The sequence below is a fragment of the Oxyura jamaicensis genome, chromosome 5, assembly GCF_011077185.1.
Source record: "Oxyura jamaicensis isolate SHBP4307 breed ruddy duck chromosome 5, BPBGC_Ojam_1.0, whole genome shotgun sequence".
Classification (NCBI taxonomy): Eukaryota; Metazoa; Chordata; class Aves; order Anseriformes; family Anatidae; genus Oxyura; species Oxyura jamaicensis.
In genome coordinates this window covers 7,767,659-7,782,471 of record NC_048897.1, presented here as the reverse complement: position 1 = coordinate 7,782,471, position 14,813 = coordinate 7,767,659, and the positions used below count along the sequence as shown (strand labels likewise).

General features: G+C 35.3%; 1 protein-coding gene across 12 annotated transcripts in view; it reads left to right on the top strand.

The window, feature by feature from the left end:
* Positions 1-14,813, top strand: part of PPFIA1 (PTPRF interacting protein alpha 1) — a 59,168-nt gene that overhangs the window by 32,770 nt on the left and 11,585 nt on the right. For 4 of the 12 annotated variants that reach the window (XM_035328959.1, XM_035328958.1, XM_035328954.1 and 1 more), the window contains 9 exons: positions 52-286; positions 2,375-2,404; positions 3,194-3,345; positions 3,939-4,111; positions 7,351-7,444; positions 12,802-12,883; positions 12,992-13,192; positions 13,984-14,046; positions 14,555-14,581. In XM_035328959.1, the coding sequence (XP_035184850.1) occupies positions 52-286; positions 2,375-2,404; positions 3,194-3,345; positions 3,939-4,111; positions 7,351-7,444; positions 12,802-12,883; positions 12,992-13,192; positions 13,984-14,046; positions 14,555-14,581 (1,057 nt within the window). The remainder of the gene's footprint in view (positions 1-51; positions 287-2,374; positions 2,405-3,193; positions 3,346-3,938; positions 4,112-7,350; positions 7,445-12,801; positions 12,884-12,991; positions 13,193-13,983; positions 14,047-14,554; positions 14,582-14,813) is intronic. The other 8 variants (XM_035328964.1, XM_035328963.1, XM_035328962.1 and 5 more) reach the window with 4 other exon arrangements.

Genomic DNA, 14,813 nt, shown 5'->3' with positions numbered 1-14,813 from the left:
TATATGGTACTTGTTTGAAGGTAACGTTCCTTTGGAACCTTTTTCTTCTAGGCTTATACAAGAAGAAAAGGAAAACACAGAGCAGCGTGCAGAGGAAATTGAAAGCAGAGTGGGTAGTGGAAGCTTGGATGCCCATGGCAGATTCCGGTCCATGAGCTCCATTCCTCCCCCCTATGCAAGCGGTTCACTTGCTGGTTCTTCCCCACCTGGTAGTGGCCGATCCACGCCAAGGCGTATTCCGCATAGTCCAGCTCGGGAAGTGGACAGACTAGGTATCATGACGCTGGTAAGTATCCATTACCTTTAATTTTCTAGAAGAATATGCTTATTCTCTAGGAAATACGTTGTTTGATTTTTCCACTTTCTCTGCTTCTTAGCTGTATTTGTCCATTTTCTAGGTTTTCCTACTCTTCCCTTTCAGCTTCTGTAAAAAGTGTAAGATACAATCATAATGGTTAGAAAAAAAGCTTAAAAACATTCAGAAGTCAGGTCTGTTGTATGGTCAACATCTTATACCTATGTATCCCTTCTTCGTTTTGGTCTTTCTTCAGAGTCTTCTTTCCAGAAGAAATGATGTTTTCTTTTCAACCCCTGGTGCTGCAACCCGTTACTCCCTCTGTTTTAAACTTCAGTTTTAGCAGTCCACCCTTCTGCTAAATACCCAGTTAAAAGGTGTTTTGCTTATCTGGCATTTAGTCTTGAAGTTTGTGAAGACATCACAGCTGTGGTGATACTGAGTGCTAGTGTCTTATTCTAGCCTATTAAGACATATAGATAAAAGAAATATGTTAGACCTAGTAGCTGACTTAGGGGCAGCTTGGGCTTAAGAGCTCAGTGAGTAGAAAGACGGATTCATTCTTTTGACTCTCCTACAACTGCTTAGGAAGATAGATCCTTCAAGCAGATCCTTTGTGCGTGTAAATCTACCTGTAAAAACAAGATACAAGTTTTCCACGCTTTTGTTTAAATAATGTTAGGCAAATCTCAATTCTTTTAACATATCGAATATGCTTCACTAAGAAGTGTCTTGGATACAAGTATTTTTTATTTATGTAACCTTGTGTCCAGATTTGCATATGTATTTCAAGACTGTACTTAAGAATTGTGCAGACACCGCCATACTATGTGATTGACTTGGATTACTGCACTTGCATCATGCCTATACTGTAACAGTCAGTAGGCGAGGAATGCTATCCAACTCTGTAGCAGAAGACAGACTGCAAGAGACTGATAGACATAATTTAGGTCTCTAATAGGCGTGTTTAAAGACAAACATTTCTGCCACCTGCTTTTTTGCCAGCTTTTTAAAATCCAGCTTTTTAAAAAGAATGCATACGAATACTGGAAGTTCTAGTAGTCATATATCCAGAGCCAAGCACACCTTCCTTTTATAGAGAAACTAATAAACTTCAAGAGGTTGAGTGCTTTACACTCTAACCTTTCACAGTAAAAAGTAGTTGAGGTAACTAACTCCTAAGTACTTCTCTTACAGAAAAATCATGTAAGGAAAAAAAATAAGTTAAATTTCTCATTTTCATTTCATTTTCATGAAAACTAGATCAGAACAATGTTTTATCTTAAAATATATTATTTTGAAGTAATTCGTAGCCAAGTACAACTGTTAAACAATCTAAATTTTTTGTCTGTACCAGCCTGAATAGCTTTAACTTGTTTACATAACTCAAGGTAGTTATCTTGGTCTGTGCGCCTGGAGAGGTGAGAAGTACCCCAAAAGTGAGATACGGTGCTCCGGAGTGGGTGGAGGACTAACTAAAACTTGTGGTAGACTCTGGGTCAAACTTTCCACATCAAACTTTTTTTAAGATAATTATTACTGTATAGAAATGAGCTATTGTTGGCACTCTCTTTCGCAGTTACTGAATTATGTCTACTGCTTATGCTATGTAGCATAACTGCAGAAGTGGCTAAGGTGTTGCATGTAACTAACGCAGGCAAGGTATTACACTCAGTCTGCTTTGCTACTGTGTAGTTTGTTTTTCAAGGGGAGTCCTTGACAAATGACTGGAAATCCTTTCCTGTTTTAAAAGCAATGCCTCATGCTCCCATTTGCTTTATTGTTTTTTTCTCGATAAAGATAACATGTTTTGTGTTAATTTGCTTGTTGTACCACTTTATTGAAATGTCAGTGATACTTCTGTAGATAATAGAGTATAAATCTTGATTTTTTTTCTTCCTTTGTCATCTTCAGGCATATGTTTAAGTACTCTGACTTGAAGAGTACTTCATACTCTTTCTCTGTGCCCTTGCTGTAATTTTCTTTAAATTCTCACTAATGTGGTAGTTTTTCAGTTTGTGCTACAGTTCACAATAAACATGGCTTTTCCAAATTTTTTTTTTTGCACGCGTCTATCAGCCTAGTGATTTAAGGAAGCACCGTAGAAAGGTAAAATCTTTAGTTTATTTATTGATGTGCCCTTTCATCTCCATCCCTGTTCCCCAGCTCATGAATGGGTAATGGGAACATGAGTAAGCATTTGCAGGTTAACCAAATAATAGATTATATACATTTTAATATTAAACATGAAACAGGTTTACCTTAATGGAAGTGTGGATTTGTTCTCTTTTTTTTTTTTTGTGATGATGTGTGGGGTACTTCTTTGTTGTGTTCTGTCTGTAATTGATATCCTGTATCTTCACGAAACAGTATTTAATTTCAAAGATCTGTTAGTGCATGCAGGAATAAATCTTTAATTTTTGTTATTCAGACTTTGAGATAAGCCATGGCCAGAAATGCGTAGAAACTGACTTCATAGAAGTGGTAATTTTGTTGATTGTCTAAATAAGTAACAATGTGAAATGAGATGTCATCTTTTCCCAGGACTTTTTGATTTTCTGTATTTGCACTTTCTTAAATAATGGAAGTAAGATATGTTAGTCGCATGGAGCTGATGACATTTCTCAGATCTAACAACTAAAGCATCAATACAAGATAGCTACTGCTTGCTCATTTCACTAGTTAAGACTGAAATTTAGTGGTTTGTCAGTGAAGGTAACAAAGTTCAGGAGAAAGTCAAACAAAATCCAGGCAGCTGCAGGATGGTAAGGCCAAGAGTAATCTCTTAAGATGACAATCATTGATTTCCTTCTAATGTTTTTTTTCTGTGGCGTAGATAGTACTTTTATGTTTTAGCATATTCCAACTAACACCAAGTTTTCATTTGTTTTCTGTTAGTCTCCAGCTTCTAGAGAAGAGGTACGAGATGATAAAACCACAATAAAATGTGAAACATCCCCACCTTCTTCACCTCGATCTTTGCGTTTGGACAGAGTCCAAAAAGGAGCTTTGCATACAGTGAGCCATGAAGATATCAGGGACGTAAGAAAGTAAGTGGCTATGAATAAGAGTCAAACCTAGTAGTAACATAATTGGTATTTCACATTATCAAAATAAAATTCTAAAACTGCAAAGCTGTTCAGCCTATAGGGTTTTAATTTCAGAAGGGAAGGATACAGAATTCTTTAAGTTGCATCTTAGCTATGAATAAAGCTGAAAAATAATTTTAATTAGAACCCTGTAATTTTGGTTGGGGTCTGTTTTCTTCAAAGTGCGTAAGTATTTGGGATGGATTCTACTCAAGTAATATAAAACTTCTGTCTGACTCAATTGGTAAGGAACTTGTTGTCATCTTTGGCTTCTCTAAATTGCACTTTAAACACTTAAGTCATTCTTATTTCTTGAAATAAGAATTAATATTGCTTGCTGTAATATATAAATACTCTATCCTTTCCTTTCTTCCCTGTTTTTTTCTATTTAGTGACATGCACTTTTTTCTCATGAGACTCATTAAAAGCTGAAATCAGATGATATTAGTGAATTATGGAGCTTCTGACAACTCGCATGGGAACAAGTTGTCTTTCACTGTTTTGACAGTGAGCTTGTTGTACACAAACTAATCTGACTTTTTTTAATTGTGAAGTTCAACAGGCTCGCAAGACGGGCAAGCAAGTAATCCTAGTAGCAGCAATAGTAGCCAAGATTCCCTTCATAAAGCCCCCAAGAAGAAGGGGATCAAATCCTCTATTGGACGCTTGTTTGGTAAGAAAGAAAAGGGACGACCTGGACAAACAAGCAAGGAAACATTAGGACAAGGTTGGTTTGCCTTTTTTTTTTAGCATAATAAATATAGTGAAAAACTGAACTTTAGGATTTATGTATCATATGCATGTTTATGCTTGATTATTTGATGCTGATGCACAGAATGTTTTTTCAAACCAGACATACCAAATCTTCTCATAGGTACTTTCATGAAAGCTGTATTCAAGTTCAGCAAGTCGGGTATTATTTTCATTGTGTTTTTTTCTCTATGAAAGCATATTTACTCCTATATGATTTTTATGTACTACATGTTGCTCTTTGAACATTTGACTACAATTGACATTTATGTAGCCTTCATAGTAACATATCTTTACATTGTAATCAATACAGGAAATGCTATCTTGTTCTGCATTTCCAGGTTTGATTTCCAGGACTACTGTTGTTTCAAAACCTTCTTGCAAAAAAAACCTTCTTGCAAATTTCTTTCCTATTCATATAATTATAGGAAACTAAGCTTTTAGAGCTTAAAATTAATCTCCAGGATTTTGGCTTATTTATGTTAAGAAGGTTTGGTATTGACTTGGAGAGGATCATTATTACCATCATTCGCCTCATTTTTTTTTTAATGTTATGTTCTGGAGGATCTTTTCATATGTTGTTGGCATCTTGTAGTTGCTACTTTCTGCTGTGTGCTGACCTGTAACAGCTTCCAGCCATTGTATACTCCTTATAGCTGAGCTAAGAAGAACAAGCTAACTCTTACCTTTTGCTTTTATTGCTAGTCTGGTTCTCCAGCAGATAGTACTTAGTCCACCTGATGACCATGAGTGAGTGATGTGGGGCTTTTCAACAAATTCCTAGTTGTAACCAGTCTTGCTTAATGACTGTGACTCATTGCCAACAATCAGCAGCTGAGCTGAGGAAAACCAGTGTCAAGCTATAGTCATAAGATTTTGATAATGTGGAAATAATAAATGGAATAAATCAGAATTGGAGGGACAAATAAGATGTATAATGTTAGCAACAGCACAATAGTGTATAAATCTAGAAAAAGAATATATACTATATTATATATAGTACATAAAATAGAAAACTGTTCTGTTTAACAAGGTAACTAAAGATTCTGGGCATTTTTGATAGTAATTCACATTCTCAGATGTGAATCAGATAAAGTCAGATGGTTTTCAAGTTCATTTGCAGCTGTTTGGCAGCGGATGACTCAGTTTATTTCTCAGCAGTCAGGTGACTGCAGTTATGAAGACCACTAGTGTCTTTATGTTGTATGCTAGCAGGACATATTTTTCAAGTATTGGTATAAATTAGCACAGAAATAGCAGGATGAAATTGCTGTTGCATCCATCTTGATTTTAGTGCCTTTTGGTCAGTGGTGATAGTTATCACCACTAACGAGCACATTTCATAAACAAGGAATAACATTTCCATAACATAAACGAGGTAGGTGAATGAATTACTTGATAGATAAAAATCCTTCTGAAGTAGTGTTAAATGCTCTTTCAGACATGCACTTGAAAAATTATGGCCAGAACATGTTTACCATTGCAGATAATGGAAATTAGTTTGTGCAGTTCCTGTATGTGAACTATCCCAGTATGTGAACTATCCCATCTTCTAAATGCTTCATCATATACTATTTAGAAAATACATTAAGTGTGCCAGGATAGTCTTTAACAAAACAAAACACTTCTGCATTGGAATTGCACAACAAATGTTGTTGAAATACAGGCAATACTAGATGGTTCTCCATCCCTATGTATAAGTGACCAACAAGATGAATTGTAATATTTGGCAAATCATCTCTTTTGCATTTGTTTTGTAAAAGCTCTTTCTTTGTGAAAGAAGCTGTTTTGACATGGTTTATTACAGTTTTTGGATCTGATTTCACCAAAGATGATCTGAAGACCACTTCAACATCTATCATCGTGAAAGTGTGCATAAAGCTACCACTATAGTCATGTGTGATGAAAAGCTGATTGCAGGCTTCAGCAGTGCCATGTAATCAGTGGATAACTGCAGCTGATGAAGTTGGGGTAGATTAATTTCCAGGCAGTGCAGTGAAAACCAGTGCAACCAACGGTGCAGTGGCTTTGACTTACTACCAAGAAACAGACATTTTAGAAAGCAGTATTATTTGTAGTTTGCAAACTACATATATTGGTTACTTCCATTTTATGTCATCTATGCTAATGAAATAATCCATTCCTTAAGAATGACAGCATGGCCATTGGTGTTTTTATCAATGTCCTGCTTATTTACAAGTAAATACTGCAACCCAGGAGCATGTCTGTTTAAAATGACAAGTCTTTGTCAAGCCAAAAGTGAGAAATACCACAGTTCACCAGTGAGGTGAAATAATTCCCAAGAGGTGCTTTGGAATACTGTTATATACCCTTAGAAGTCTTAGAGTTAACGTTACTCATACATTTCATAACTTTATTGCTGGTAAACTGCCTAAAGTTAGTACAAAACAAATGAAATGAAGTTAAATGAAGCTATACAGCTGAAATAGAGACAGAGAACTGGTAACTTTGATGTAACTGCATTATCCAAATCACCAGTTATACCGTAGCCTACTAGAGATGAATTATGTCTTTTTAATCAGTGTGAAAATACTTGCCAGGTCTAGTAAGCATTGCGTGATTTCCCTTACAAATATTCCAACCAGTTTGGTACAGTCACTACTTGGAATTTCCAGCAAAGCATTCACATCACATCACTTCCTGGTTCAAATGCTTAGATATGATCTGAGTGTTCTGAGATCAATTTCCAGTAAAACTTTCTCTGAAGGTTTTACCATCAAGACTGAAGTACGAGCAGGAAAATATTAAAAGAGTATTTGCACAATGCTTTTATTTCTCTTCCTGCCCTCACTCCACCATTCACCGCAATCACTGTTATTTCTGTATCTGATCTTTTAGTTGGAATCTTCATTTATACGTTTTTGGGGTTTGGTATACTGTCTGAATAATCATATGTTGCCTTACCACTTGGATATGATAACCAAAGGAGCATTAGACCTATGAAGTATGATTACGATAAATACTTGGACAACACTCTCAGCCTGTTTTGGCTTTTATGGACCAGACAGGAAAAAAAAAACTTTCTGCCACTTATATGAAATGAAATTTCCTGATAAAAATCAGAGTGTATGTTTCTGATCAGTAATATTACAAAGGTTTAAATATTTTTGCTCAGGAAAGCAGTAGTGATGTTTGATCTGTAAGTATGTGGCCAAAATTGAGATGTTAGTAAGCGTTATGTCTTTTTTTTTGCAGTTGGCATGGCAGAAGCAGATAGTTCCTCTCAGGATGCATTAGGTCTCAGTAAGCTTGGAGGGCAGGCAGAAAAAAACAGGAAAATGCAAAAAAAGTAAGTTATCAAATATTTTTAATTCTCTGTTAAGGTATTGCTTTGTTTAAAATTGCTTTGTTTTCAGTTTTTTGTTCCCAGGCATTTTTCCCTAGTATGGTGCTGTGGCTATTAAGCTTCTGCAGATTTTTTTTTTTTTGCTAACTTTCAAGAACATTAATGGTGGTGTAGTCTTGGTAAGTTTGGAATTAAGTTCAATGATGAACTGGTTCTTATTTAAATGCTGTAATAAACTTGGAGATAAGAAGCAGAGTCTTATCAAACCCTCCCACAATATGTTATATTTAATACCTGCCTTGGGTTCAACTCATTTGAAAAATTTCCAGTGTTGCCTTTGGTTACTACTTGCTCCACAGAGTGCAGTGTGAAAGCATGAAATGTTCTCTACAGGCATCCTTCTGAATGTACTTGCTTCTGTATTAGAGCTGCTAATTGTTTGCTCTCTGCCCACCCCCCACTTCTGTTTAAGGTTATCTTGATGTTTTTGCTCATTGTAACAGCTGAATTTTTCTACCATATACCCATTTCTTATTTTTAAATAAACTGTGACTCTTTCCTTCCTTTAGGGAAGATCCTTCCTTTTAGCTATGCATTTACCTTTTCTACCTAGTAATGAATTTTTTCAGAATGTGTTCAAGCAAATTTTTGGTTTAAAGTTCACCTTTGAGTATCTACTGTATGTTTTGTTATTCCTAGACTTAGAAGAAGCAAAGACTCATAAGTGTAGGTGAGAAATAGATACTGCTAGTAGTAGAAGTCTTGACTTGATACTTATATGGTAATACAGGAAGCACTTGAATTTATGCAAGTAGGATCAGGCATTCTTTGCATTTTTCCACCCAAAGCTGAGCCATATACTTTGTACTTCCGTTGCTTTTATTCTGTCCAGCTGTTACTACTTTTAGTTTAAAAAAAAGCTGAGATCAGAAATGTCTTGCTTTTTCACTTTCCTTCTGAAGATTAAAGAATGAATGTCAAAAAGACAGTGTGCTAATAACATCTTTGCAAGAGAGATTTCTCACAGTACCTAAGTTCTATTAGCAAATAAAAACAATGCCTGTTGACTTCACTAATGAAAACCAGCAGTGTGTCAGTTTGAAAAGTCAGAATGGAATGTGGTTTTGTTTGTATAACAAAGCTCAGCTGTTTCTCTTCACTGTTACAGTGAAGGCAATAATACATTATTATGGTCTGATATTTTCCTTTTTCTACAGAGCTTTAAAGTTGTATCATGTCTCGCTCGAATTAAATTGTTTTAATCTGGTCACGTCTAAGTAGCAGTAAGCCTGTTCTTTGAACAAAATAGGTATTTCTCAATACCAGCAACAAATTCTATTCTAGAGCAGAGCGATCTATACTGTCTTTAATAAATGCAAAAAGAGCAGTTGCAGATAAACCATAAATTTTCTTTGAAGACATATTTTGTCTTTCAAAAATTCACTACCGGTACCTAAAGTATACCTCACAGCTGCCTTGTTTGTTGCTTGAAGTGCAACAGTCTGTATTTGACAAGTGAAAACCTTCCAGTTTGACTTGCTTAGCTGTTAAATATGGATACATATGTATTCACAGGAAAGTATCTACAATTTAGATATTTCAGTGAAAGTGGGTTTGAAACAACTGTATTGATGAAAATTCTTATAATGTATAGTACTTATTGCTGAGAGCATCAACAAAGCTCTTTGAACTTCATGGAGATGCAAATCTACCATTTAAATTAAAAATCCTAGGAATAAACTTTGATTTGGTTGTTTCAGAATCCTGATAGAATTCTGAACCTAGGAAGTGATATTGACAAGCATCAAAAATCGCTTGCTGTGTCCTTGGGATGTTTGCTACTTCTATTTAAAAAAAAAAATAAAGTTGCTCTGAATTATTGTACCCTTTGATATTACAGAAGGGAAGGGCTTGAACACGTTCTCAAGACTGAGTGTTAGTTTATGAAATCCTGTCTTCAGTGAAAAAAAAAATAGGATTAGGCTGACAGAGTTCCATTTACCTGAATGCTTGAAACAATGACAACTAGTTCTATTTATAGTTCTCTCTTTCTAATCCCTATTTGCCTGCTTATCTTTTTGATTTCTGCATACGCACACAAGCAGGCTGATGGCAGTATTCAGTGTCTTTACTGACAAAAGAACTATCTAGCTACAGAACTAAATTAATATATATTATTTGTCTTTTTGTATGCCTTTGGGTTCAGTTTAATCTTAGTTTATACTTTATTTTATTTTCCTTTTGTTTGCCATTTGATGTAGTAGTGCAAAATCAGGGTAAGTTTATATTTAATTTGTTAGGATTATTGTGAGATGATAAATCTTGTTTGGATTTTATAGTAATATATGAGAAGTGCTAACTTCTTTCAAAAAAGTCTTAGAAGAGAGACTAGATATATAATTTGTTGTGAAAGTGTGTTGCTGAAATATATCCAATGTCTTAATGCTAGTATAATGTCTTAATTTGCATGGTGTGAATTTTTTGTAACGGACATATTAAATCTTAGTTGGAATTAGTTTTAGAATTTGGGGTTTAAAAGTTGTTTAGGAATTGTTAATAGTCATGGCAAATCGATTTAAAGGTAGATATATTCCTATAAAACTTGCTCTTTGCTTACTAGATGTTGGCTTCAGTGTTTTGTCCATGCTGTTCATCTTTGGGAGCTGTACTATTAACAGTGTTTGCAACTGTATTTGTGCTTTTCTGTGTACAACACAACAAACTTAATGCTGTGTTTATCAGAAAGGAAGACTATCCTAAGTTTAAGGTAATACGTTAATGGAAGCTATACAGTGGAAAACGTGAAATTAGATGGCATATGAAACTAAACCAGCATGTCGGTTGCAATCTGTTCATAGTCTGATGTGTTGCTCAAACACAGTGAGTTTCTGGTGAAATCAGAAGGTAATTATTGGAAAAGTGATGATCTTTGCTGTTGGGGGGAAAAAAAAGCAAACTGATGCATCACTTGTAAATACCAACAGCCTGTACTTTTGAATCCTTCTCATGAAATGTCTTTGGCTGTCTTGAGTTCTCAGTTTAATGATTTCCCATCAAAGTGAGTTTTTCTTCTTGTATATGAAGAAATTCAGCAGGTAAAATTCTACATCATGGAAGCATTGCTTTTTGTATCTATTGAATGATTTCTGCTTAAAGTTATTTTACAACCATAGTTTTATTTGTCATTTTTATACATTTGCCTCCATCATGTAACATTGCCTTCCAGCAACACAACTGTTTTCTGCATATAGTGATACCACCAAATTTAAAGATTGCATTGTAACCTCATCTACTTTTGATACATTCTCTCTGCTGTTCATCCCCAAATCACTTACTGTTTCATGGTTAGCCAAAAGCATACAGGGAGGCCAATGAAACTACAGTTCTCTGAACTACAATGCCCCCAAACAGCTTTCTAAGCCAGGAGAAGGAGAGAGGCAGCACTCACATGCCCTCCTGAGGTTATCTTCAGGCTGCTTCAATATATCTGCACTCCTTTGTCAGTAGTGCACCTTCCTCGCTGCATGGGCGTGTTACCGTACCAACCCAAAAGGAAGACAAACACCAGATTTGAAGTTTAACTATACTGAAAAATCATTGTATTCCTTTCTGGCAAATACAGTATTAAGCATTTTATTGTGTTCTTACCAAGCAGTATTTTATAGCATCTTTCTTATTTGAAGATACAAAACAGAACAATAAATTACTTAGTAATAAAGTAGTAAAGCAATATATTTAGGGCTAGTAATTTATAAGATTAATTTTTGTGCTAGCAGGAATTAGCTGATCCTTTATTCTCACTTTAGAAATACGCATATTTTTGAAATACACAAATAATAGATATTAGCTTTTAGTCTTTTTTTTTTTGTCAGTGAAATCTAGCTGTTGAGCTGCTAATTATTTCAATATTATTGGATCTTAAAATGGATCCATTTGGTTATTTATAACCAGCTATATGACAGCTCCTCCTTCCTTCTTTTTCATTCCCGGGTAGCACATCTAATTGGGATGAAGTATTGGAATGTTCTTCTAGAGTATTAGGAATTGATTAATATGCAGGTGAAGTGCTGTGTATTGATGAAACAGGTACTAGTGTATTTATTACTTTATTGATTATTTGTGATATTTAACTGTCAATGTAACGTGAGGATCCTAGGTATGCTCACATGTCTAAAAGACTTGAATTTGGTTTTGCATTAACAAAAGGTACTAGTCTGTGATAACCTCATTTCAAGGTGCCTTGTGTCATGGTTATAAAATATGTAATTTTAAATGGTTTAAAATCTTAAATCTCCACTGTGATAGTTTGGGAATCAGAGAGATTTTGTTTGGTTTAAAGTGAGAAAATTATAAATACACAAAGAAAGATCCTGAATCTATAGTTTTGCTCCTTGTCTTTTCAATTCTATACTGGCAAGCATGAATTTTTTAAAAAAAGAAAAGAAAAAGCACAGTAAAAACACTGTCTAGTTACATGAAGTTGTTTCTGAGTGGAAACTAAACCAAATACAACTGGCTTTCAAAGCCAGCTTAAGTACGCTTTTTTCCAGACTTCATTCTTTTTTAAGACAGATGTCTCCCAGCAGCATTGCATGCTATACACGCAACACTAGTTTTTGTCTGTTGGCTTATGAAACATATTTGGAAGCTATTTATAGGGATCTTGTGAGCTTCCATTGTTTCTGTAAGCTGAATTGTCAATATTAAACTTCAGTCTGTTCTGTGTCAGAATAGCAAAGGAAATGGTGTAATCTTAAGGAGATCAAAGCTGAGTTTCAGTACATAGCCTTTCAGAATTTAATTGCTGAAGTGTGGCTGTCTGAATACAATAGTTATCTGAATCTGTGCCTGAAATTGACAGGCTTGCTATTGCAGAGTGAAGTTTAGCAATTAAATAGTTTCTGTCTTGGTTTCTAGCCTCAACATCTTGATGGATAGTACTTTTTTGGTGGCACAGATATCTGATCTATTTGTACATTTTCACAGGTTTTGAATCTGCATGTTGAAGAAAAATGGCTACTTTGGTTCAGTCTAACTTGCTGAGCAGAAAATGACAGCAATTGAGAATCCTACTGACAAATAAGTTAGACACTTCCACTTTGTAGTGGCAGCCTTGGCCTGAGTGTCAGTAGTGGCTTCAGACATGGATCATTCTTTTGTTTCGTAGAGGCAAGATCTGGCATCTCTGCCACACAGACACTTCCCGTCTGGTTCAGCTTACGTCACTATGTAGTCCTTGTCTATTTTCTGTGCCTGTCTTAGCAGTTAGATTGTTGTACCTGTATGGCTTTTGATTATAGTGTTTAAATTGGCATCTACACTAGTTTCTTTGCTGTTAATAAATATTTCTTTTATTGTAGACATGAGCTGCTTGAGGAAGCCAGAAGACAAGGCTTACCTTTTGCACAGTGGGATGGACCTACAGTGGTTGTGTGGTTGGAGGTAAGTGGTCCCTCCAGAATAAATGATAATGAATGTACATATGTATAATTTAAGATTTTGGGGTTGGAATGTTTTCCAAATCTGATTACTTCCTTTTTTGTGTTTCAGCTGTGGGTAGGGATGCCAGCCTGGTATGTGGCTGCTTGCCGAGCAAATGTGAAAAGCGGTGCTATCATGTCAGCCTTGTCTGATACGGAAATACAGCGTGAAATTGGAATTAGTAATCCTCTGCACAGACTGAAGCTGAGGCTGGCCATTCAAGAGATCATGTCACTAACAAGTCCGTCTGCCCCTCCCACCTCAAGGACGGTAAGGAAAATGATCCAGCATTTGACATCTTTTAGGACCATTAGAATGCCAAAAAGTTCTGCCATAAGTATGTAACTGAAAGGATTTGAATTGTAGTATTTAAGAATGCTTCTAACTTTTCTGGAAATTAAATGAAGTAACAAGTGCATTTTCCTTAAGAGCAGTTTATATCAGTGTAAGTACGTAATCCAAAATACCTGAACTATGTGCTGTTTCTTTCTGTTTTTGGCTTCAGAAAGATTTATAATACAGATGAGGTATACGTGTATGTAGAGAAACTTGTAAAATAGTTGGAGGCCTTTTTAATTCATATATGCAAGACCATTAATTCCAAACAGTGATTCAAACTACATAAAGTAGGAGTCCAGCTGTTTCTATGTACTATAGTACATTTAGACACTTCAAGCTAGTATGAATTCCGTCTTATGGGTCGGTCTGTTCTACAATCTAAAGTTATTTTTGGGATTCCTGGGGTTATGTTCTAGACTACAGATGTGGTTTTTGGGTTAGAGCACAGTCAAGTGTTTGTCCACTAATTACATCAGTGGAAGTTATTTATCACATTCAATTTTGTTAATATTTTTGAAGAACAGTGATCCATGTTAATAGGCTTATTATTCTATGCCATCATGTTAGATAGATTTACCTATACTTAAAGACTTCAGAAACCATTGCTTTTGCCCATGCCTGCTCCTTATGTGTACCAATTGCTTATATGTTCTGCAACCTTTCCTCTTTGTTACTGCTTTCCTTTCATTGGATGTGATTGGTTCACTGTGGGGTCATGTTAGACCACGGGAAATGTCTGGGTAACACATGAAGAAATGGAAAATCTTACAGCCACACAACAAACGGTTAGTTTACGGTGTTGCCACTTCTGTTCCTTAGAGTGCTTTTCTCACTTTTTGAACTACCGAATCAAGGATCATTTGGTCTTTTTTCTATCTTTTCTAAAAATTAATGCATTAAAGTTCTGTGTTATGGCTTCTTCTAATCACTAACCTTGTAACCTGCATCTTGACATTTTTTTCAGACGGGGGAAAAAACAACTTTAAGACTAAAAAAAAATAATCAATTCCCTAATCTGAAAAAGGGAACTCTGTTTTCCTTTAACTAATGGGCAAATTGATTTATTTATGCAGAAATTTCTAATCTCTGGAAAAGTTAATCAGTAGATGGGTTTTCCAAATTCTTATGGAAGAATTGGTGTCTTGTATATTTTTCACAATGCATGATGCTTGCACTATGTAGATTTTCTATATGCAGTAGACTTAGAGTTTGCAGTGCATCTTTAACTTTGATCTCCTTACTAAACTTAAATACTAATACATGTGTTCTTTTGCTTTTCTAACCACGTAACAGGAAGATGAGGAGGGAAGCTGGGCTCAGGTTGGAAACTTTAATATTATAGATCATATGTAAACTGTCATAATAATTACAGCATGAAAAAATCTTTCATAGTTGTTTGTTTTAGTGACTCTTGGTGTGGCTTGCACTCAGAGATAGGGAACTACATGTTAATATAGCACATACTTAGAAGACACTTTTAGGTTACTTAGAAGCTTTAATGTTTTCTAGTGCTTCTAAGACTTGCTGATTCATTGTGGAAAATTTGTGAAAT